General features: G+C 43.8%; 1 protein-coding gene across 1 annotated transcript in view; it reads right to left on the bottom strand.

Moving 5' to 3' along the window:
- Positions 1-2,054: 2,054 nt before the first annotated feature.
- RAC1 (Rac family small GTPase 1) overlaps positions 2,055-24,572 on the bottom strand; it is a 39,338-nt gene continuing 16,820 nt past the window's right edge. The window contains exons 3-7 of the mRNA XM_036242107.1: positions 14,417-14,488; positions 10,852-10,969; positions 3,499-3,561; positions 2,515-2,674; positions 2,055-2,239 (exon numbers count right to left, since the gene is read on the bottom strand). Of these exons, the coding sequence (XP_036098000.1) occupies positions 2,109-2,239; positions 2,515-2,674; positions 3,499-3,561; positions 10,852-10,969; positions 14,417-14,488 (544 nt within the window). The 3' untranslated portion in view covers positions 2,055-2,108. The remainder of the gene's footprint in view (positions 2,240-2,514; positions 2,675-3,498; positions 3,562-10,851; positions 10,970-14,416; positions 14,489-24,572) is intronic.

Consider the following 24,572-nt stretch of genomic DNA (forward strand, 5'->3'; position numbering starts at 1 on the left):
AATAAACAGGACAGGAGATTTAGACATGTGGAGACAAGTATCAAAAATTAAAAGAACTCAAAGTAGTTGCCTCTGGGGAGGATGTAAAAGGGGAAGACTGCTCTATTTTTGTAGTAAACCTTTAGAACTATTTGATCTTTAAACAGCATATTTATCTTTGGTTAAAAAGAAACTCATAAATAAAAATCTTTCAAAGCAATAAAAAAGGATAGTCAGAAAATGGGTGCTAGCATGAACTAACTATTCATAGAACAATTTCAGGATCCAGAAAGGATCTCGAAGTCATAGTCATCTGCTGCCCTACCATGATGACAACTCAGGACCCAGCATCTCCTTTTCAGCCAGAGCACTGGCCCAAGATGCACATGCAGTGCGTGTGCGTACATGCAACACATGCACATACATACGCGTGCCCCAAAGTGGGCATCACATTGAGCATCTATCTCACCAACGTGCAACAGGTCCAAAACCAACCACCACCCCCACTGTCTGCTGACTCATTCATGTCTCCCCAGCATGAAAACAGGCATTGAAAACAAATGTCTCCAACAACCCAGAAATTTACAGTGAGGCAAATGAACATGTATACATCAGGACGTTGTTCACCAAGCTCTCAAGAACTCAAGTATTACCAGTCATATGATTCAAGGATTTATTAAGTCATACATGCAAAACATACTGCTAATTGCATTAGCAAAAGATCAATGTAAAAACACTCCACAATTCTGCAACTGTCAATTTAAAAAATGTTGTTCTAGTGGTTGAAAGGTCCAATCGTGTATTCTTGCCAGTGGGTAGTTGTACAGAACTTCGCCGGCAGAGCTCGGGGTTTCCAGAACCCCACCCGAAGGCGCAGTGTCGGGCAGGGCACAGGAAGCCTGTCCACTCGGGGAGGCAGAGGAGGGCCAGCGCTGGGCAAGCTACAGTGCTGGGATCTGGCAAGACAGTGATGGAAAGGAGGTTCATAGTTTAAGAATATCTAAAATATTTTTAAAACTGTGAAGATGCAACACGTGATTTTTACATCTAGTTACTAGAAAACAAAGGAAAGCGCTTATTAGCTTTCAATAAAGGAACTTAAACAGGAATGCACTTTTACTACGCTACAAAAGAACTTCTAATGCATTATCAAGAAAGATTTTAGACAAGGAGGCATATTGCTCACTGAGAAGGGTTCTATAAGAAAAGCACTAAGTTAGCAACTATGGGAATGACCGGTTCAAAGAGTAATTAAATGCCCAATTTTGGGAGGGATTACAGGTTTAAGAAAAAGGAAAATCTTAAGAAAACAATTATTAATACCAACTTTCTTCATCATGTACTGCATTTGACAGAAACTAACCTTTTTAAAATTTTACCCGTGACACTTTTATTCAGTTTAGTTATGTGTACAATGTAGTGTAAATTAATCTCCATTTCATATTTTGTCCAAATACTGTCTTCATCCTTTATCACATCGAGTGTTCCCACACTCCACCCAGCGCGCCCACGACAGCAGAATACTTCATCAGAGGAGCACGTGAGGGCGGGTTCTGTTCAATCTCAGAAAAAGCTAATAACACTAATTTTTAAAAATCTCACTAGGAAATCAAAACGCTCGATCCAAAGAGTTGAGCTGTTACACTCATCCCATTAGGATACACAGTACAATGTTAGGGAGGAGCAGGGTGATAAATGATGATGCTAAGTGGCAACATTTCAGAGGCTGCTGCTTGTACTTGTACGTGAAACTCATCAGCAAGTGCCGGCCCCTCCCTCGCTCCAGAAGGTCCTTCAACAGTGCGGTGCTTAGTGTTCTCAGCACAACGATGAACTTAGTTCACAAGGTATTTTGGCAACTCTTAATCTGAGCAAGAAGGGCTTTGGGAAAAATAAGGCTTTAAAAAGAAAGCTTGTCATTTTAGGGCTAAATTTTAATAGAATGTGAAAGTTTGAACTCTTACACTTATTTGTTTAAATAAAACCTAAAAGTTACTAATTGGTTAAAAATGGCTTTATGGAAAAACTAATTTGTAACAAAAACTTGGCATCGAGGGCGAAGGCTCCATCGTTTCTGAGCAAAGCATACAAAGGTTCCCAGGGGGCGGGGCAGGGGCGGGCCCAGGCGTTTACAACAGCAGGCACTTCCTCTTCCTCTTCTTGACGGGCGGCGGGCAGAGAACGGCTCGGATAGCTTCATCGAACACTGTCTTGAGGCCTCGCTGTGTGAGAGCCGAGCACTCCAGGTATTTCACAGCACCTGCCGAGAAACACAGCCTTACAGCCCCCGGCCAGTTTCTGACCAGAACAAGGGCGCGGCCGCTCCCCCAGGCCCTGCCACCTTCTGCCGGCAGGTGAGGCACTGCAGAGCAACCCCTCACCTGCTGCCTCCTCCTGAGCATTGATGGGCCTCGCTTAGCAAAAGTAAGCCAGACCCTGAGCTGGAGGGACACACTCTCACTTCCAAACCTGGACTGCAGTCTACCAGGGCGATACAAGCGTGCAAAGCAAACACGAAGAACTCAGAGTTCATACCGATCTCCTTAGCCATGGCTAAGCCCTGCGGATAGGTGATGGGCGTCAGCTTCTTCTCCTTCAGTTTCTCAATCGTGTCTTTGTCATCCCTAAGATCAAGCTTGGTCCCCACTAGGATGATGGGAGTGTTGGGACAATGGTGTCGCACTTCAGGGTACCACTAGGTGAAAGAAAGATAAACAGTTAAGATACTCTTCTTTCTGAGCTTCCTTCACCTAAGTTATATCCACAACGTTGCCAAAATGTCCACCACCCCTCCGTCAGTGTGTCCCTACAGAGCCTTCCTGCAGGAAAGTGCACCTGCTCTCCACCCCTGCTCACATTCCACTCACACCTTCAAGGCCCACCGGGCTGCCTGGACCCCAGAGCCACCTGAAGGCGTCTGATTAGCAGGCCAGGACTCCCAAGATTAGAACTCTACAGGGTGGGCTCTGCTGGTCAGTAAAAAAGAGAGGAAGAGAAAGGACGGTTCCCCCCAAAACCACTGGTTTTGGTAAAACGAGTCAAATTCTTAGGTCATCTCAGAAAATACTCCATACAGCACTGGGCAAAAGTAAGTTTGCAGTAGTAACACAACTAAATAATACAACATATAACAAAGAATAATACAAGAGTAACCAGTATTTTGTGTACTCACAACTGTAGACCTTTTGCCCAGCCTGCATATTCAGGGATGGGAATAAATTGAGGGACTGAGGTCTCATCACCCACTGGGCACTCTCACTGAGCTGGGGAGTGGCAGCGATGCAGGAGCAACAGCGATGTCTGTGCTCTGCTGCTGGAACAAGGAACCAGCGCTCTGCATCAGCCTGAAACTTCGGAATTCTACACAGTTAGAAAACTGGTTATCTACCTTAGTGGAATTACTAAAACCAATTTAAGTAATTGAAAATTTTGATCAGTAAATGGTATTTTATTTCTTAAAGTTTCTTCCTAAGAGTGACATTCTGTAATAAAATATTATTCTCAAAAACACCCACTTACCTTTGCACGAACATTTTCAAATGACGCAGGACTCACAAGAGAAAAGCAAATTAAGAATACATCCTATAAAAAGGAAACACAGGGTGGCATTTAGAAGAATGTCTTACAGTGAAGTGACAAATGCACTCTGCTTTCTAAAAGCTGCTGGGGACAAACCATCAGACCAGGGGCGTGTACTGTGCGCCCACAGCCTGTGTCGAGAGCCTCCCTGGATATACCCCTGGCTTCTGGCAGATGGCTCCCAAACCAGGGCCGCACATGAAGCAACCAGGTACTGTGAAAAGGGGAGAGTGGAGGCGAAATGGGCTACAAGTGACGTAAGGCTGTGGAGACCTCTTTTCCATCACCCCCAACTCCCACTGGGAACCTAATGGGGACAAAATCAAGGGTCAAAGCACCATCTGAATATTTCTGTAAAACCTGGTCTGTTTCTCAAAACATTATCTACAACTGGTATGCTTTTCACGAAGCTCCTCACCTGCACGTTAAGTATAAACATTTTTAGATGATCACTGGGCTCCAATTAAACTGCTTCCTTAAGAACTGCCCCCGGTCCCTGGCACAGAGCAGGGTTCCAGCACTTGCTAAATGAGCACGCTCCCTACAAGGGAGGCTGGTTTAGTGTGCAAGTGGCATCTCCTAGCCATCAGAGCGCCTGACACCCAAACACGACCTCTGGACAACTTGCACCCAGGTGGGGCAGGTATAGCTAAAGTAGATCCAAAGTAAAGGTAGGTGCAGAATAAATACCTAGAAGAATTCCAGGCTACAAGTGATATATTAGGGTTTTTCCTCCCATTCTGCATTGTGTTAAGAAGTCTAAATATTTACTTGAATCAAATAATACCCAACAGTTTCTAAAATGCTAACTTTAGAAGACATTTTCCTGGAGAAAGGCAATTATGCTCCTTTGTGAAATGCCCAATTCCCAACCAAGCTAGCACTTTCAACCACCCAGCTGCTATTCTGTACCTGGCAAGGGAAAGAACATCCCACACAACAGCTTTTCATGAACAACATTTTTTATGCTAGCGCATGCACAAGCCTGTCCAAGAATCACCTGAGCTGAGTACAACATGTCAAAGCAGGGTGGGGTTAGCGCAGCAGCCCGCACAGCCACACCCAGCCAGCCAGCTCCATGGCACCGGGACATCAGCAGGAGGAGGCAGCCCTGGCAGCCCTGGTTAGCAGCCCCCACCCCAGCTGAGCTTAGGGCCCACAGTGGGCTTCTTGGCAGAGCGCCCACATCTCCATCTCCACCAGCCTGGGGAGAGGCTTGTTCATAGAGCCCCTCCCCTTTCACTTGGGAGGAGGGACTGCTTTAATTTAAGCTAGTCACTAACTGTCACACTCTATTAAAAGAATGGTTCATCAAGCAAAACCCCAACCTTGAGTGCATTAAATATAAAATACTCAAAGAACATGAGGCTCGATAGGAAATCCTAGGAAAACTAAGAGAAACGAGAGAACAGATAAAGCTGAAACTGAAGTCGACTGAAAGTTTTACATACGGCAATCGGCTTGTCTTTGCCCCTGGAGGTTATATCCTTACCATACGTTTCTCCAACCTAGTAATGCATGAGAACTTTGTTTGAGTTTAGTAAAAACGGAGGAAAATAAAAACACAGCCCGTTATTTTATTCTTCATCAGAATTGTCTCAACCCTCCCAAAGTTTTGATCTAACAGCAGATAACGACCTAACAGGTCTCTGATGCCAAAGCCATCAAAACTCTTGTCAACCAACCTGGGGAAGGGGCCCGAGGGGCTGTGTGACTGTCAGGGACGATGGAGTCAGAGGGCAGGCAAACACTGGGAAGAGACAGGCGCTTCTCCTCCCCGCGGCAGCAAACAGAGGGTCTCTTCCCCAGCAGCACTGACAACACGCCCAGGAAGCTCGTGCTCAGTAAGTGTCCATCCTGCCGCTGGCCTCCATTAGCGACAGGCACACCTTTCAAAGACCTCGATCCCAGCTGTCAGGCACGAGCCTGGCTACGCCGCGGCACTTCGAGAAGCACCTGTCTGTGAAGCAGGCCTCTCGGGGAAAGGCTCTCTGGGACCAGGGCTAGGGTGAGAGCTGCGATCAGGACAAGTGTCCTGCCTGTGCAGAAACACCGGACTCTCCCCTCCGGACTCTCCCCTCCGGGCTCTGGGAACAGTGCTGATTCAGAGACCAATCCCCTGCTCCCTGCGGATCTGGATGAGGCAGCACAGAGTGACAGCACTCGGGTGTTTATCACAAGGCTTTCAATTCATTCCTTTGTCCCAAGAAAAATGGGAAGACTTGTTCTTCCAGCAACACAGAGTCCTGGAGTTCTAAGAGACAGGCGGCCAAGAGAATAATTTTCATTTCATCTCATTTGAGCTTCTCTGATTTCCAATTTGAAGATAACATTAAAGTTTCCATAAATATCCTGTTTAATCTGTGGGCTATTTGTGAAAATTTGTTCTCGAAGAACTTGGCGTGATGCCAGATCTTCACTGTGCTACAGGGACTCCTGGGAACTGGCCCCGGAAGCACAGTTTCAAGATATCCTCAACCCACATCTGTCCTACCCTTTTCAATTTTAAGAACATCTTTTTGACGAAGACGCTTTCTGTCCTACATTAACGATATGCCATCTGCTGTTCCTTCCCTCGCCCACCGCGCTTTAAGGACCCTTCTCCTGCTGCCCACCCCGCCCGGGCCCTCGAGTCACGCGCCTGTCCTTGCGCACTGAGCACAGCCGCCTGTGGCGTGGCCGCCCTCTCCTTTCCTCGCAGGTCACCTGTGTGTCCTGCAGCCTCTTTCTGCCACCTGAGCTGCCCTGGGTCACAGGCCACCGTCCCTCTGGACACGACCATCACTCTCCTTCTGTCACAGGGCGCCTCTGACCACATGTGCCCAGCAGCCTTCAGTGACTTTACGACTCCTGGACTGCTAATCCTGTCCTCACCGGTCAAGGTCACAGGGGTCTTCCTGCCGCCTCCCAACCTGTCAGTGGCTCAATCCACAAAGAGACGAGTCTGCTCTGAGCAAAACCAGAGTGGGCAGACCTCTGAGCGGCTGAACTCTCACCGCTCTAAAAGAAACTAGCATTTCTTTCATTTTATTCTCTTCCAATTGCTTTCCACCTGGACTTTGCTTTCAGGTTTGGAATATTTTTTAAATATGTCTTGATTGATTTTGAGAGAGAGAGGAAGGGAGAGAGAGAGAAACATCGATTGGCTGCCTCCTGCAGGCCCCCTGCTGGGAATGGAGCCTGCAGCCCGGACATCTGCCCTGACCAGGAATCCAACCAGGACGTCTCAGTCCACAGGATGACGCTCACTCCACTGAGCCACACCAGGTTTGAAGGTTCAATCCCCAGCCCTAGTCAGGGTCGTGCGGGAGGCAACCAATCAAAGTGTCTCTCTCACATAGGTGTCTCTGTCTCTCTCCTCCCTTACCCTCCCTCTCCCACTCCATCTGAAAAAATCAATGGAAATATCCTCAGGTGAGGATTAACAAAAAAGATCAAAATAAAGTGGTTAAAAAATCTCCCAAAACACCAACATCAGGTAAGGCCACTGTGTGACCATGCTGAAATTGAGGCCAAACATAAAGAAATAAATAGAAGATCACTGACTTCACAATCATGTCCAAGTACAAACATAAGGTCCCTGAGCAAATTCCAAAACACCAACATCCCCTGTCCCAGCAGAGAGTAACTGCTTCTGTACCAACCCTCAGCTTTAGCCTCACCTCATTCCCACCTTCCAGGTGAGATACACTAAAATACCCAACAACTACCCTGCTTTCTGTCAGCATCCGAGACAGAGCAAACCCCCAAATCCTTGAGCCCTTGCCTAACCCTCACCCCACATCCCCGAGGTGTGTGTCTGCCACAGGACAGAGTAACAGCCCCCATTCCGTTCAACCACAGGTGTGTTCCCAGTGCCCTCTGGCTGGAGGACACTAATGCTGCAACAGCCAACCTAACCAAGCTCGAGGCCTTCTGAAAACCAAAACTGCCAAGCTAAACACCAGGTTTTCTTTTCATCTAATGTTGCCGTAATCTAGCCAGTACTTAAAAACCCTTCTCAAGTCAAGGCACATACAGAAAATGAAGATACTGCCATGACACAGCAGGGTCCCGGCTGACCAAATGGAGAGGCCAATACAGCTAAGCAAACCAACCACAGCAATGTGGGTCTCAGCACACACGCAGGGACCAAGCCTGGTGGTGCGGGCAAGTCACATCTGTTCCCACTCACACCACCGAATCCTGGGACAGGGGGGCGAGGCAGGGGAGCGCTATGCCATCACACCTCGATTCTGAGCACACAACTGAAGGTGAACATGCAGAACTTACAAAATAGTTTTTAAAAAGAATGTAAAGTAATTTATTGAAAGCCCTAAGGATTACTTTAGAAAATATAAGAATTTGAAGGGCAATTTATACTGAAAATAATGACTACTTGCTCACCATCTTTGAGAGAAAAAGTAGAAACTAACGGTTTAAACAGACTTAACTTAGCTCCACGGAGTTACCCAACAGAGGACACTGGCATCGAGCAGCCACAGCAAACAGTGTCCTTTTAGGACACGAGAGATAAGACATCCTTTAACTGGTCTGAGCACAGTCCTGGATGAGCTACAGGAATAGGCCTGCAGACCAAAGAGCCAAGAGCCAGAGACCATGTTCCATTAGCACAAAGTTTAGAATTTTCTTCCCCCTTGCCAACAAGAAATCCAAGTGCCAACCAGTAACTTCCAAGGCCTGCTCCTCTTGGCAGGATAGCCTGGCTCAAAGGGAGACTTTCCAGATAGTGGTACCTCAGAACTTGGCCTGCCCCTAGGCAGCCAAGATGACTTCCTCCTTCCTCATCTCAAAGGGGTCCAACGTGGCGCGTCCATGACTGCTGGCTGGGCGCTCTCCCTCTGCTCCTAGGCAACAACTCCTCGCCCTCTCGGCGGCACATGGTGCACTGTGTCAGCCACACCCGAGAGCTATTTGAGGGCAAGAACCACATCCTCCTCCTTTCAGCTGCTGGAGTATTTGAGGGAAGTCTTCCCCTCACATGGAATGATACATAAAAGGTTTAGGTCCTAGTCTGCCCTCAGGACAACACCCCTTGGACTTCAGCCTTAGCACTGTACCTGATACAATCTGTTACTATCTATGTGTTCTTTAGCACACAAATCGGAAATTTTGCCAAGTCACCTTTGACATACTGTGAATGCTTCTCTCAGAAAAAAAGGCCACGCCCCTCCCTACCTTCTGAGTCACTGGAGGTGGTTGAGTGACACCCCCGACCCAAGCTTCCAGATGTATCCAGGAGACTCCTGGCTCAGTATGTTTGCAATTCCACTTAAAATCTGGAATTATTAAGTACTTGCAGGTATAAAATAGATTCCTAAACATATTAAAGAATTCAAACCATTTAGTAATTTGGCTGGTTTTTAATACTTAGTGAATTTTAGCTGGAGATTAATTAAGAAATCATGCAATTCAAACCTCCCATTTTTAAGTTTTGGTCTGTTACCAGAATCCAGCTCAAGAATAATCAGCAAAAATCTATAGCTCAAAGACACTGTTTGGCAGTTCCTCCAACAGGAAGCAAATAAAACAATGTTGCATGGGAAAAGCTATGTTCAGAAGTTTAAAACTAGCATTACTAAACAGAAAGTTCATTAAAAATAAGAACAAGCCCTGGCTGGTTTGGCTGCAGCCCTTAGAGCTGCGCCTGAGGACTGAAGGGTCTTGGGTTCGAATCCCAGTCAAGGGCACGTACCTTGGTTGCAGGTTCAATCCCCAGTTGGGGTCGTGCAGGAAGCAACCAATCGTTATATCTCTCTCACATGGATGTTTCTCTCTCTCCCTCCCTCCCTTCCACTCTATCTGAAAATCAATGGAAAAATATCCTCAGGTGAGGATTAACAAAAATAATCTGATAAAATTAAAAAAATATAAAAGGACAATAAAGACAAGCAAATGATACAAGTAAGACATTTGCTTATTTAAAGAGCAGTGGTGCCCTGGCTGGTTTGGCTCAGCGGTTAGAGCGTCGGCCTACGGTCCAGAGAGACCCAGGTTCGGTTCCCCGTTAAGGGCACGTACCTTGGTTGCAGTTTGTCCCCAGCCCTGGTTGGTCGTGCGGGTGGCAACCACTCGATGTGTCCCTTTCACACCGATGTTTTTCTCTCTCTCTCTCCCTCCCACTCTATCTGAACAAAATATCAAAAAATGTCCTCGGGTGAGAAAATAAATAAATAAATAAATAAAGAGCAGTGGCTTCCAACCATGTTTTCACCAGCTACTGCTCTAAACAGCTTTAGCAAGTAGATCACTGAGTTGTCTGACATAGAAGCAAAATTAATCTAAAAGTTTTTCTGACTGGACACTATGGCCGGTCACACTTTCATAAAACTAAAACCTCAATCAACATTGAGAAAATTTAGGTATTAAAGCCACAGAAAATGAACAAGTATTTTATAGAAAAGTCATATCAAACCTATCAAATTAGTTACTGACTTGATCTAAAGAAACCATAATCTTCACTGCTTCATTTGGTACAAAACTACAAAACCAGCAACCTCAAAAGTAGCTGGTATAGCTGGTCTGCAAAAACAAAACAGTACCGCCCTGGCCGGTTTGGCTCAGCGGTTGGAGTGTCGGCCTGCGGTCCGGAGAGACCCGGGTTCGGTTCCCGCTAAGGGCATGTACTTCGGTTGCAGTTTGTCCCCGACCCTGGTTGGTTGTGCAGTGGCAGCCACTCGATGTATCCCTTTCACATCGATGTTTCTCTCTCTCTCTCTCTCTCTCTCTCTCTCCCTCCCACTCTATCTGTACAAAAAATGGAAAAATGTCCTCGGGTGAGGATAAAAAATAAATAAAAAAATAAATAAAAATGTATAAAAAAACAAACAAAAAACAAAACAGTACCTATTTCATATGGTTGTCCTAGGACTAAATGAAAAAATGCAAAACACAACTCAGTATTCAATAACTGGTAATGCTAAAAAAAATAAACACATATCAAATCCAGGGGGCTAGCATCCAAGGGGCCATCCAGTTCACTACTGAACTAATTTATTTGCTATTTACTCAATATACCCAAAAAATCCAAATCCACCAGTGGTATGCAATAATTGTACATTCTAAAGAACACATTACAAATCAGTTGTACCCTGGCCAGTGTGGGTCAGTTGGCAGGCGTTGTCCTGTGCATAGAAAGGCTGCTGGTTCAATTCCCAGTCAGGGCACGTGCCCAGGATTCGAACTCAACCCGACAGGGGGTGTGCAGGAGGCAGCCAATCGATGTCCCACTCTCACATGGATGTTTCTCTCTCTTAAAATCTAACAAAACAAAACAAAAGTCGTGATCCTTACTGTCTGTGGATAGGAGAGAGGACGTAGTCTGTCATAATCTTCTTGTCCAGCAGTATCCCATAAGCCCAGATTCACTGGTTTTCCATCTACCATTACATTGGCAGAATAGTTGTCAAAGCTGTAAAATATAAAGAAAAATGGTTAGCCCAGCGGTGCGGCTCAGTGGACTGAGCATCGTCCCATGGACTGAGAGGTCTGGGTTCGAATTCCCAGTCAGGGCACATGCCCAGGTTGTGGGCTGGATCCCCAGTGAGGGGTGTGCAGGAGGCAGTTGATCAATGCTTCTGTCCCACATCAATGTTTCTCTTTTCCTTCCTCTCTCTCTAAAAGAGTCAATAGAAAAAATAAATTAAATAAACACATTTTTAAAAGATTATAAATTTTTTTTTTTTTTTTTTTTAAGAAAAATGGCTAGGCTCTTGGAGCATAAGGCCCAGGTGTAGGACCCGAGTAGCTGTCCCAGCTGGGGTGCCAGAAGAGGTGGTGATGAGAAGGCCGCAAGCGGGAATGGAGGCCACCAGGCCAGCAAATGCCCTTCCCACAAGCACGAGGAGATGCCTGTGAGCTAAGTGGAGGAAAAGGAGGGTGGAGTGTAAGGAAAACAAATGCACAACTTGAGAAAAATGCCTGAGAAACAAAGAGAATCTACTAGATTTGACTGAAACGGTTACTGTCAGCAATAAAATAGCTTTGTCTTTACTAAACAGAACATGAAGGTTTTTCTCCCCAGGAAGAAATAAAGTGTAAACCTGGTCACCCTTTCAAACCCCACTTGTTGAGTTTTTCACGAACATCGGACTCCCTCTCAGCAAGCTGGCTCAGTGCTGGAGCTGCGTCTCACAGGCCCACCTGAGCGCAGGCTGGGAGTGACTCAAGTCTTGGTCATGCACGCCCGCAACTAAAGCGCAGAGGGGTTCTGAGAAGCCATCATGGTTTTCAGAGTGTACCAGATTACACATATATTTAAATTACTTTGAAGTTGCTACACAAAACTCAGTTAACTATAGGAGGCAATCCAGAAAAGCCTACAGGCTGACCGGAAAAAATAAGGTTGACAAAAAATTACCAGGAGTATCATAGAGTAAGTAATTCATTAAAAAGAAAATCTGGCATTGCAATTCAAACTAGGGCAGGTACCAAATAGAACACAATAAAACTCCAGAATTCATTTGTACATACTCTGAAGACTAAAACTTGGGGTCTTATTACACTGGGACAGCAAAGCCCAAGGTCTGAATAAGGTGCTAATATGCTTTATAAAATTTAATGACCAAACTAGTTTTCATAAAGAAAAGGTCTACTGTGTAGTAATTCTGCCTCTTGAGAAAAGGACAGACAGATAATTCACTAATTGGTCACCACCCTACCCCCCCGATTTGGGAAAAAGAAATCAGGTGCCCGTCTCATTCTAAAAGAAATAATACATTCTAGCCCAGCCGGTGTGGCTCAGTGGTTGAGCACTGACCCATGCACCCGGAGGTCGCCGGCTCAATTCCGGGTCAGGGCACACGCCCAGGTTGTGGGTCCAATCCCCAGTGGGGAGCATGCAGGAGGCGGCCAATCGATGTTCTCTCTCACTGGTGTTTCTATCTCTTTCTTCCTCTCCATCTAAAATCAATGAAGAAAAAAAATTATAGAAAAAAAAATAAAAGAAATAATACATTATAGATCCTGGCTGAGTAGCTCAGTCAGAGCATCATCCCAATACGCCAAGGTTGCAGGTTCGATCCCCAGTCAGGGCACATACAGGAAGCAACCAAAGAATGCATAATAAATAAGTGGAACAACAAAACGATGTCTGTTGCGCACTTTCTCTCTAAAAATCAATCAATTAAAAAAATTTTTCAAAGCCCTGGCCGGTTTGGCTCAGCGGTTAGAGTGTCAGCCAGTGAGTCTCAGGTTTGATTCCGATCAAGGACAGACACATGCTTGGGTTGTGGGCTCAATCCCCGTTGGGGGTCATGCAGGAGGCAGCCAATAGATGTTTCTTTCTCACATCAATGTTTCTATCTCTCCCTTCCTCTCTCCCTTAAAAAGTCAATGGAAATATTTTTTGAGAAACAAATGTTTTAATAAATAAAACGTTACACTTGTTGTCCTAGCCAGTTTGGCTCAGCAGTTAGAGCATCAGCCTGTGGACCAATGAGTCATGGGTTCGATTCCAGTCAAGGGCATGTACCTCAGTTGTGGTTGGTCCCCGGCCCTGGTCGGGGTTGTGCAGGAGGCAACCAATCAATGTGTCCCTCTCACGTCGATGTTTTTCTCTCTTTTCCTCCCCACCCACACTCTATCTGAAAATAAACAGAAAAATATCCTCAGGTGAGAATTAAAAAATAATAATAATATATATGTGTGTGTGTGTGTGTGTGTGTGTGTATACTTCTTATATACAAAAGTTCCATCAGTAAGAAAAAAATTTCAGTAGAAAAATAAGCAAAATCTTCAACAGGCAATTCACAGAAGACCATGAATGGACAGTAAACACTCAAAAGATTTTAACCTCACTGATGATCAGAAATGCAAATGATGAGGTGACTTTTTCAATCCATGTGGACCACAACATGTATTAGGGACTGTTTCATAGGGACTGTTTCAGTCACAGCTGGTCAAAGCAATAGACATTTAGATGGCAAATGGGTAGTATCTATCAAAAGTTAAAATTCGGCACAATTCCACTACTAATGATCTATCACATGTTTAACATAGCACTGTTTGCAATGCAATAAAAAAGCCTAAATGACCATTAGTCAATCAGCTATGTAGTTCAAAGTCGTAACAGCTGTTAATGACTTAGCTCTATCTACAGCTGTAGATAAGAAAAGTTCCTACCACAAATTCTGGACAGTATGATTCTACTTGTATTAAAATATGCAAAAGACACATCAGGGAACACCTAAGTGTAATCCTGTGTTTGAAGAGGTGAGCATGGATGGGGCCTGAGGTGTTTCTTCTCCACCAGGACGGAAGCCGTGAGCAGAGACAGAGCTCGCAGTGGCCACATGGTGGTGCTATGGGGCTGGGTGGGTTACATGGGACTCCCTAGTAAGCCCCATCATCAGAAAAGCACTTTTCCATCTCCACCCAATTCTGCTGCCAACAGGGAATAAGCAGCTCAGTAGCCAATTCCATCCTCCCATACACACCCTGATTTAAATTCCAAAACTTCGTAACTCAACAGTGACATGTAACCAGCAGAGTACTTGCCAGAAAAGGCCAATGATAACATAATGGTAGTTCATGTTCCAGTTCCTTGAGCCTTCACACACCAAGCCCAGAGAGCCAAATATATCTGAAACTCTTACATCACCCAGCCTCTACACTTCAATTAGTTTAACTTTCTTTTGTTTCCTAAATGTCTAAAAATCAATTAAGAAAGCTGTGTGTTGCATCACTGTGTGGAAACTTTACATTACTTTTAAGTATTTTTTAAAGCCCAAATACCTCGACTTTGGTGAACATATGAAAAGTAATCATATCTGTTTATGTAAGTAGCAAAACAAAGGTCAAAGGTGTCCAAAAAAACACCACAAATGAGTTAATTCCCAGTTTAACTTAAGATACTTACACAGTGGGGATATACTCTCCAGGAAATGCATTGGTTGTGTAACTGATCAGCAGGCAGGTTTTACCTACAGCTCTAAAGAGAGAGAGAGAAAAGGTGTAAGTTGCTTGGTTAACATGAATGTAATCTTAGTTTTCACTATTCTGTTAAAATAATTTATAGAAATAGCAAGGAGTATACATCAAGTACTTAGCATTAAAGAACATCATTTCTAGCCCTGGCTGGTTCGGTTCCCGCTAAGGGCACGTACCTCGGTTGCAGTTTGTCCCTGGCCCCAGTTGGGGTAGTGTGGATGGCAACCAGTAGATGGGTCTCTCTCATGTCGATGTTTCTCTCTCTCTCTTCCTCCCTCTCTCCCTCCCCCTCTATCTGAAGATAAATGCAAAAATATCCTCAGGTAAGAATTTAAAAAAAAAAACTTAAAAAAAAAGAACATCATTTCTAGACATTTATCCTGACATTTAAAGTAAACAAACTAGACTTTTTCAGAAAGGCAGAGTCAGGAGACTTCACATTCTGTTTAGGTGATATTAGCACTTAGTCAAGAAACAGTTGTTAGCCTGGCCAGTGTGGCTCAGTGGCTGAGCATCAACCCATGCATCAAGAGATCGCCTTAGATTCCTGGTCAGTGGATATGCCCAGGCTGTGGGCCAAACCCCCAGTGGAGGCCATGGAGGAGGCCATTCGCTGTTCTCTCTCATCGATGTTTCTATCTCTCTCTCTCCCTTTCCCTTCCTCCCTATAAAAATCAATAAAGAAAATAAAATTTTTTAAAGAAAAGAAACATTAAATAAGCACAAGGTTCAAGAGCAACAATGTTTTAATACTGAAAGTCTTTTCTGTGACCATCTGTAAAAATCTTTCATCCAAGAATCTTCAATTCTATTCTGAAATTATTTATTTATTTATTTATCCTCACCCGAGGACATTTTACTACGTTCAGACAGAGTTGGAGGAAGAGAGGGGAAGAAAGAGAGAAATATTGATGTGAAAGGGACACATGGCGTGGCTGCCTCCTGCATGACCCAATCAGGGCTGGGGAAAACATGCCCTTAGCGGGAACCGAACCCAGATCTCTCTGGACCGCAGGCCGACGCTCTAACCACTGAGCCAGACCGGCCAGGGCTATTTTGAAATTATTTTGATGAATGCTAATATGCAAAGACAGTTTTCCTCTGCAACTTACACCCTGTTGCTAAGTAATAAATTTTGCTGTTTCTGAGTGGCAGCTTAGATTCCACCACCTTCCTAAAGCTGTCCCTCTGGTAATCAGTAATGACTGTTCTCTTAACAGAGCGCTTAGTCATAACCACCACACTGAACTATTCTCACTTCAACTCATCTGTATTCACTCGCCACCTCTCCACCCCCTATCCTCACATATCACCACAAGCTTTTAGAGCAGCTAACACAACATAATCCAGACATATTAATTAACAGCTCAGGGATGCTGGAGTAAACTTCCCAAGAAGCTACAAGGGTAGAAAGTAAAAGGACCCAAGCAGAAATACTCCAGTGAAGGAAGAACTCCTGCACAGCTGATAATGGGTACAATACACCACCAGGCAGAAGTCTGAATAGGGTTGGAAGTCTCCCAACCACTACAAAACAATGTTCATAAGGAAGTTAGGTGCTTTTCTATTTTCCTCGCACTCTTAGCTTAAGGCAAAATACTCTCAACAAGGGCAGATTACAGGCACATCCAGCCTTGCCAATACTTGTTTCACTTGTAACATTATTAAGGACTTAACAAAAGTTGGAACTCCCCACCCGAGAGAACTCAGAGTCAAACATTATATCATCAGGAGGTAGCTTCCAACTCCTAAAGTCTTTCTAAACAGCGATGACTCACTGGCCATACATTTTGTTAAAAGCTCTGAATGTCAAAATAAACCTGTAGGAGCAGGAGCCTGAGATTTGAAGTCATTATTCTGGATCTGAGACTCACCCATGACCAACTCTATCACTTACTGGCTGAATTTTGGGGAAAGTTTCAACTTCCTTATGCCTCCAGTTTCTCAACTGTAAAAAGGATGCAAAACTGCCCACTCCATTCCAAAACTATTGTGAACATTAAACCAAAGAACTTACATACATATATGCATAACCAATGGACACAGACAATAGTGTGAGGAAGACCTAGGGTGGGGCAGAGGCTGGGAGGAAGGGGAAAAGAGGGGACTTTTGAGGGACATCTGTAATACTGTCTGTCAACAAATTTTTCAACCTATGCCAGCAAATTGTGTGTTGTGCCAGGAAGTACGTCCACCAGGCGATGCAATGAACAAGACCTCACGGAATTTATGCAACTGCTTAATTAGAAAACGAGGCCCTGGCCGGTCTGGCTCGGGGTTAGAGTATGTGCCTGTAGACGGAAGGGTTGTGGGTTCAATTTCGGTCAAGGGCACGGACTTGGGTTGCAGGTTCGACCCTGGGCCCTGGTTGGGGTCATGTGGGAGGCAAACAATCAATGTGTCTCTCTCACATGCTGTTTCTCTTTCTCTCTCTCACCCTCCCTTCCACGTTCTGTAAAAATGAATGGAAAGCCCTCTTGTGTAGCTCAGTGGTTGAGCATCGACCCTGCACCAAGAAGCTGCCAGTTCAATTCCCGGTCAGGGCACATGCCCAGGTTGTGGGCCCCATCCCCAGTGGGGAGCACACAGGAAGCGGCCAACTGATGTTCTCTCTCATCGATGTTTCTATTTCTCCCTCTCCCTTCCTCTCTCTCTAAAATCAATAAAGAAAATATCAAATAAATAAATAAAATAAAAATGAATGGAAAAATATCCTTGGGTGAACAATAAAAAGAAAAATGAAGACTGCAGTCATAACATAAAATTATAGGTGCAATAAGTGTTATCAAAGATGCTCTGGAAACACACAGCAAGAGACCTACCCTAGTGTTGGGGGTAGTTAGAGGAGGCTGCGGTGTATCCTGAGGCTCGGAGGAGGAGGGACACGAAAGGGAGAAATATTCTAGACAAAGCAGCAGCATATAGGGAAGCCCAGAATAACTGAAGAACAAAGAAACCGAAGCAAATGGTAGAGGAAAATATGAGTAGGCTGTCATCTCTTCTTGCTAAGAACATGGGACTTGATCCTACTTGGGAAGTCACAGAAGGTTTTTGGTTGCCAAGAAGCCATTAGATTTGTATTTTTAGAAGAAGCCTCTGAACACTGCACGGAGAGAAGACTGAGGAAGCTGGAATGGAGGCAGGAAAACAGGAAGCAGCAGCTGCTGCTCCATTCCAGTAACTACCCCGGTGGTCTGGACCAAGGGGGCTTTCAGGGTGAAGAGAAGGGGACCATTTCAAGAGTTGCCTAGACCAGAGGCAGAATAAGCATGGCTCGGCCATGGGCTGGATGTGGTAGCTGAGGACAAGAACAGAGTCTAAGGCCATAAGTAACCCTCTTTTCAAAATTACAAATGTTGCTGTGCAAAAATGTTCATAGTTATTGTCACTTAATGTCCAAGATAAGCAGCTACAGAGATTTTAACTTTCGCTCTGGCTGGTGTGGCTCAGTTGGCTGGGCGTTGTCCCGTGCACCAAAAGGTTACTGGTTAGATTACCAGGCAGGGCACATGCCCAGGCTGTAGACTCAATCCTGGATCACAGGTAGGGGGAGTGCAGGAGGTAACTGATTGATGTTTCTCTCTCCCTCTCCCTTCCTCTCTCTCTAAAATTACTAATAAAAATATATTTTTTAAAAATTTTAACTTTCATGTTAAAGTGCAGTAGCACTTCTTTTAATATCCTGGCCTAAGTCTCTTCTATATATATGAGGAACAAAGCCATTACAGCAAATACGACCAACTGTGTTTTAAACTAAGCTCTGGACTTTCTTTTCCTGAAACTTTGTCTTCAGCTGAAGCATTATCTTTTGAAAGGTTGAACTATAAAAGAATTCAAGGTAAAGACATAACCTGACAGTGAGTGATATTTTATTACCAATCAGTTATTAGCTACAAATCTGTATTCTATTAAGAAAACTTTTAAATTATAAAATTATAACTTTTAAATAACTACATGTCCAACCTCTGATTAAAATATTTACTTATTTTTTTAAAACAGATGAAAAGAAACAGGAAACGGTTATTTACCTCCTGTTAGTGTATTTATTCACTCCTTTTCAACACACACCCAAAGAAATGCAAGAAGCCAACCGTCAACACTGGCTCTCGGCAGTCACAGCCCTCCCCACAGAATGAATGAAGCTGTGTTTGGTCACAGCCTGGACTGATGCTGCTGTAGAATTTCTGGAAGTTACTATTTGCTTTGGAATTTCCAATTTTATATATTAACTGCTTGGTTCTACCTCTTTTTAATTTCTGAAAAATGTTGTAACTCCAGAAAATGAACGCGGGGCTACTGGAAGGAAGTTCACATGAGCACTTTTCCTTTGACCTACCTGTGCATTTGCCCCATCTAGTAGAAATAACCAAGATTAAAGCCAATGACTTGTTCCTCTTATGTACTTTTTTCCACTAGAATTTTAAGAAAGCTTTTTACTTAAAAATATTTGGGGAAAATGTCAGTATTAATTCTCAAAACCTACAAATCAAAACTTAAAAAAAAAAAAAGATCAAGCCCTGGCCCAGTTTGGCTCAGTGGTTGGAGCACTGGCCTGCAGACCAGAGTTCCGGGTTCGGTTCCCGCTAGGGGCACGTACCCAAAAAAAAAAAAAAAAAAAGATCAATAGCCCAGCCAGTGTGGTTCAGTGGTTGAGCATCCACTCATGGACCCGGTCAGGGCACACGCCCAGGTTGTGGGCTCAACCCCCCAGTGGGGCACGTACAGGAAGCAGCAATTCAATGTGTCTTTCTTATCGATGTTTCTATCTCTCTCTCTAAAATTCAATAAAGAAAAAATAAAATAAAAAAGGAAGGGAGGCTTGGCCAGTTTTGCACAGTGGTAAGAGCATCAGCCCTTGGACCAAAGAGTCTCAGGTTCGATTCCAGCAAAGGGCACGTACCTCGGTTGCTGTTCTGGTCAGGGTAATGAGAGAAGCAACCAACTGGTGTATCTCTCTCTCACATCGATATTTGTTTCTCTCTCTGTCTCTCTCTCTCTCTCCCTCCCACTCTGTCTAAAAATGAATGGAAAAAATACCCTCAGGTGAGGATTCTTTAAAAAAAAGGAAGGGATCCAGGAAGCTCAAAATGTTTAAAAAGAGCCCTGGCCAGTTTGGTTCAGCGGTTAGAGCATCGGCCTGCGGCCCCGAGAGATCCGGGTTCAGTTCCCGCTAAGGGCACGTACCTCGGTTGCAGTTTATCCCCGGCCCTGGTTGGTCGTGTGGGTGGCAGCCACTCGATGTGTCCCTTTCACATTGATGTTTCTCTCTCTCTCTCTCCCTCCCACTCTACCTGAACAAAAAATGTCCTCAGGTGAGGATAAAAAAAAATAATAATAATTTAAAAAAGACCTTGAATTAAAAGCCATTTGTACTGGGAAATGGAAATGGGGGACTCTAACAGTAAGCCTTAAGTAAATACATAACTATGCAGAGAACAGGTTCAGAAAATATATGTAATGGTCATTTCATGCTACAAAAATAAAAAACCCAAACCAAAATTCTAATGTTCTGCGACAAACAGAGGATGTCACAACCAACTTATAGAAAGCCACCCATTATCACCGTTGGAGGCTTCAAAGAATTCAGATTCTGTGCAGTTTCTAGAACACTCAAATCCGAAGATGCTACCAATAAGAGTTCAAGTTTGAAGCAGCATTTACTCTACACTGCCCTTTGCCCTTCTAGAACCAAGCCTAGCCCTAGGGTTAGATGATATTTGACTCGGCTGAAGATAGAGTTCAAAACAAGAATTTATATCTGTCTATCACCCTCAAACTCCTTCAAAATCAACTTCTCTATTAAATCCTCTTAAAACATTCCCTTCAATAATGGTTAAATATGTAATAAAACAAAGAGCAAAATGTTGATTACAGAATCAAAGCGTGGGTATATGTATATATATGTGTTCAATGGACAATTCTTTCAACTTTTCTAGGTTTGAAATTTTTCACATTTCTTCTGATGACATCTGTAACACTGATTAGAAATCTATAGAAGAATTCCTGATAAAACATCTTTCTAGGAAGACCATAATTATAAGACAGAGCTACCACCCTGGCTGGTTTGGCTCAGTGGTTGGGGTGTTGGGGTGCTGGCCTGCGAACCAGAGAGTCCCAGGTTCGGTTGCAGCTAGGGGCACGTACCAAAAAAAAAAAAAAAAAAAGACAGCTACCTGGTGATGCAGAAGTGAAAAAGTATTAAGTACCAAGACATTAGACGATTAATACAAAGACAGAGTATCATAAAAGGTGGATTTAAGGTTTCTAAAAATGGGTTCCAGAGCCTGGCCGGTATGTCTCGGTGGTTGAGCGTTGACCCATGCACCAAGAGGTCACCGGTTCAATCCCTGGTCTGGGCACATGCCCAGGTTGGGGGCCCAATCCCCCAGTGGGGAGCATGCAAGAGGCAGCCAATCAATGTTCTCCCTCATCGATGTTTCTCTCTCTCTACCTCTCCCTTCCTTTCTCTCTGAAATCAATAAAGAAAAAAAATTTTTTAATGGATTCCAGATCCTCCTCTAACCAAATCTCAAACTTTTACTGAGATTATCATTTGAAACAGCTGTGGGGAGCGGGGGTGCTGGGTGAAAAAGGCAAAAGAGATTAAGCGAAAGAAAAAGGAAAAACTCATAGATACAGACAACACAGCATGGTGAATACCAAAGGGAAATGGATTGGGGGAGGTAGAAGAGGGTATGGAGGGGATAAACGGTAATGGAAGGAGACTTGACTTGGGGTGGTGAACACACAGTACAATATACACATGATGTATTATAGTCCTGTACACCTGAAACGTACATAATTTTCTTTCTTTTTTTTAAATCCTCACCTGAGGACATCTTTCGATATTTTGTTCAGATAGAGTGGGAAGTAGAGAGAGAGAGAAACATCGATGTGAAAGGGACACATCGAGTGGCTGGCACCAGCATGACCCAACCAGGACCGGGGACAAACTGCAGCCGAGGCACATGCCCTTAGCTTGAACCGAACCCGGGTCTCCCTGGACTGAAAGCTGACGCTCTAACCACTGAGCAAAACTGGCCAGGGTGAAACATACATAATTTTATTAAACAGTAAACTGTTTACTCACCCCAGTAAACTCAATTAAAAAAAAAGTTCACAAAAGATAACAAAAGTTAATAAAGAACCTAACCATCCAATAGAATGACTAAATAAGCCATAGCTGTAGTAAACAATGACACACTATTAAAAAGAAAAAAGCATTGTATCACTTTACCAACCAAGATCAGAGTCAAGGACTAATCCTGAATTTAGAAGCCAGTGAGGAATTCAAATGCCTTCACAACATGTCAAAAAGAGGGCACCCTATGGCTCAGAATGAAATACGTAGAGAGAATTCATGAAGCTTTAAAAAAAAATCATGTATCATGCCATCACAGATTGTTCAATAGAAGTAACCGGTGTGAATACATTCCCATAAAGATGACATCATGGAAGGCACACATGAATTTTTTATGCTCAACTGAAAATATTCCTGGGCAGCAATGAGTGAAATGAGGGCTTTGAGACATTCACTGCCAGCCTTCTAATAAACCAAAGCCTGAACGACACTATTAAAAATGGCTGTTTGTAAGTGTTTGAATGTGAGGTGCTGTCTTACCTAAGTAAAGCTGAGAGAAAATCTTGGGGCAGAAGTCCCCCAAATAAAAGTGACAGACCCTGTGTTTAGCAAGCACTGCCTCAGAATAAAAAAAAGTATCAAGCCCTGGCCGGTTTTGCTCAGCGGTTAGAGCATCAGCCTGTGGTCCAGAGAGACCCGGGTTCGGTTCCCACTAAGGGCATGTACCACAGTTGCAGTTTGTCCCCGGCCCTGGTTGGGCTGTATAGGTGGCAGCCACTCGATGTGTCCCTTCACGTCAATGTTTCTCTCTCTCTCTCTCTCTCTCTCTCTTCCTCTTTCTCCTTCCTACTCTATCTGAACAAAAAGTGGAAAAGTGGCCCTGGCCAGTTTGGCTCAGCGGTTAGAGCGTCGGCCTGCGGTCCGCAGAGACCCGGGTTCGGTTCCCGCTAAGGGCACGTACTTCGGTTGCAGTTTGTCCCCGGCCCTGGTTGGTCGTGCGGGTGGCAGCCACTCGATGTGTCCCTTCACGTCGATGTTTCTCTCTCTCTCTCCCTCCCACTCTATCTGTACAAAAAATGGAAAAATGTCCTCGGGTGAGGATAAAAAAAAAAAAAAAAGTGGAAAAGTGTACTAGGGTGAGGATAAAAAAAAAAAAAAAAGAATCAAGTTTTATCTCGGTGTCAATGGGGTAAAAAAGGAGAAACGTGTAACAAAAATAAAATTAAAAAGAAAATAAATAAATAAATAAAGTTTTATCTCATATTTTAAAGTCAATGCCAATTAAATATAGGAAATAATCCATTAGATAAATATAACTTAATTCATCTTAGTTGTAACTGTTATGACATATGCGGTCTTAATGAATCCAAACTCATGTCATGCCTGTGTGCATACCCAATTAAACACTGGAAACAAAAATAAATAAAATTTTAAAACCACAGTTATGACATAACTTTTAACGATAATTCCCAAGAACATTTTTAAAATGAGGAAGCTTGCAATTTGTGGAACCTGTTTGCTTTCATTGCTTAAACTGCCCTTAATTGACTAAAATTCCACACATTAAGTAACTCTTAACTCCAAGAAATTTATAACTACACTTAACAGCTTTAACAATCTTTGAATTTGTTTTCTTTATTGATTTTTTAGAGAGAGAGGAAGGAAGAGGGGGAAAGAGAGAGAAACACTGATGAGAAAGAACATAGACTGGCCGCCTCCTGCATGCCCCCAAATGGGGATCAATGGGGCCCACAACCTGGGCATGTGCCCTGACCAGAAATCGAACCGGTGACCTCTTGGTGCCTGGGTTGATGCTCAGCCACTAGGCCACACCAGCTGGGCAACAATCTTTGAATAAAAGAACATTCCACCCTGGCCAGTTTGGCTCAGCAGTTAAAGCATTGGCCCTTGGACCAAGAGTTTGATTCCGGTCATCAATGGGATCATGTGGGAGTCAACCAATCAATGTGTCTCTCTCACCTCTCTCTCTCCCTCCTTCCCTCCCTGTCTGAAAATAAAAAACAAAACAAAACAAAAAAACATTCCAACTTTATCATCAGGAATATATTTCATTTGGGTAAAAGCAGAAAAATACTTTTGGAATGTGAAACTAGGTATCTAAGTTTTGTACTGGTGTTTTCCACATACTGTCCGTTAAATAATACAGCTTCACATTTTTCGGTAAAGGCACATTTCACTTCTAATATAATTTAGACTAGTTAACAGCAATGTCAGATACAGTATTAAAAAACTGAAGGCTAGGAACTGTGTTAGCACTCCTTCACAGCGCCCAGAGCCTCAGAGGATCAGGAACAGCAATAACAACAGGGTCAGCCGGCACTTACTAAGCATCTGCCAGGCACTTAATATCCAACATCTTGTTTAACCCTCACAACTTCCCCTGGAGGCCCCTCTCTTGGGGGATGAAGTGATAGCTCAGGGTTTCCTCCTAAGTGGTGGGGCCAAGATGGGAAGGAAGGATCCAGACCCCTTAGTAGGCATTCAACAAGTCATTGACTAGTCAAGACAATACAAACAGCAGATGGACTTAAACCTGTATTACATAAACTAAATGTATCTGTTGTGCTTATGTCTTAGTTTGAAACATTTTTGCATAAGAACATGACACACTGATGCTTAGATGGTAAAACATCAGCAATCCGACCTTTTTTTTTCTCCTCTCTCTTAAACTCATATAAACAATTTCAAATGTCTAACAACGATCGAAATACTCAGAATTCATAAACTCATGGAGAGGCATACAAGCACCAGCGGTCCTAAGGATGAGTTGGGGGAACAGTAATCAAAAGGAACAGGGATGCCAGAACTCTTCCTTCGGCTTTTTACACGAGTCTAAAAATGTACCAGTTGCATCCTGAGTTTGACGAAACTGGTAGTAATTCTTGGAGCTTCCCTGTTCACGCTTAACTACTCGAGCAAAGCTGAGACACACAATTTTGCTCGGATTACACTGAGATTCTTGTTTCCACGGGAGGAAAACAAA

This window comes from Molossus molossus, unplaced genomic scaffold (genome assembly GCF_014108415.1).
Source record: "Molossus molossus isolate mMolMol1 unplaced genomic scaffold, mMolMol1.p scaffold_m16_p_4, whole genome shotgun sequence".
NCBI lineage: Eukaryota > Metazoa > Chordata > Mammalia > Chiroptera > Molossidae > Molossus > Molossus molossus.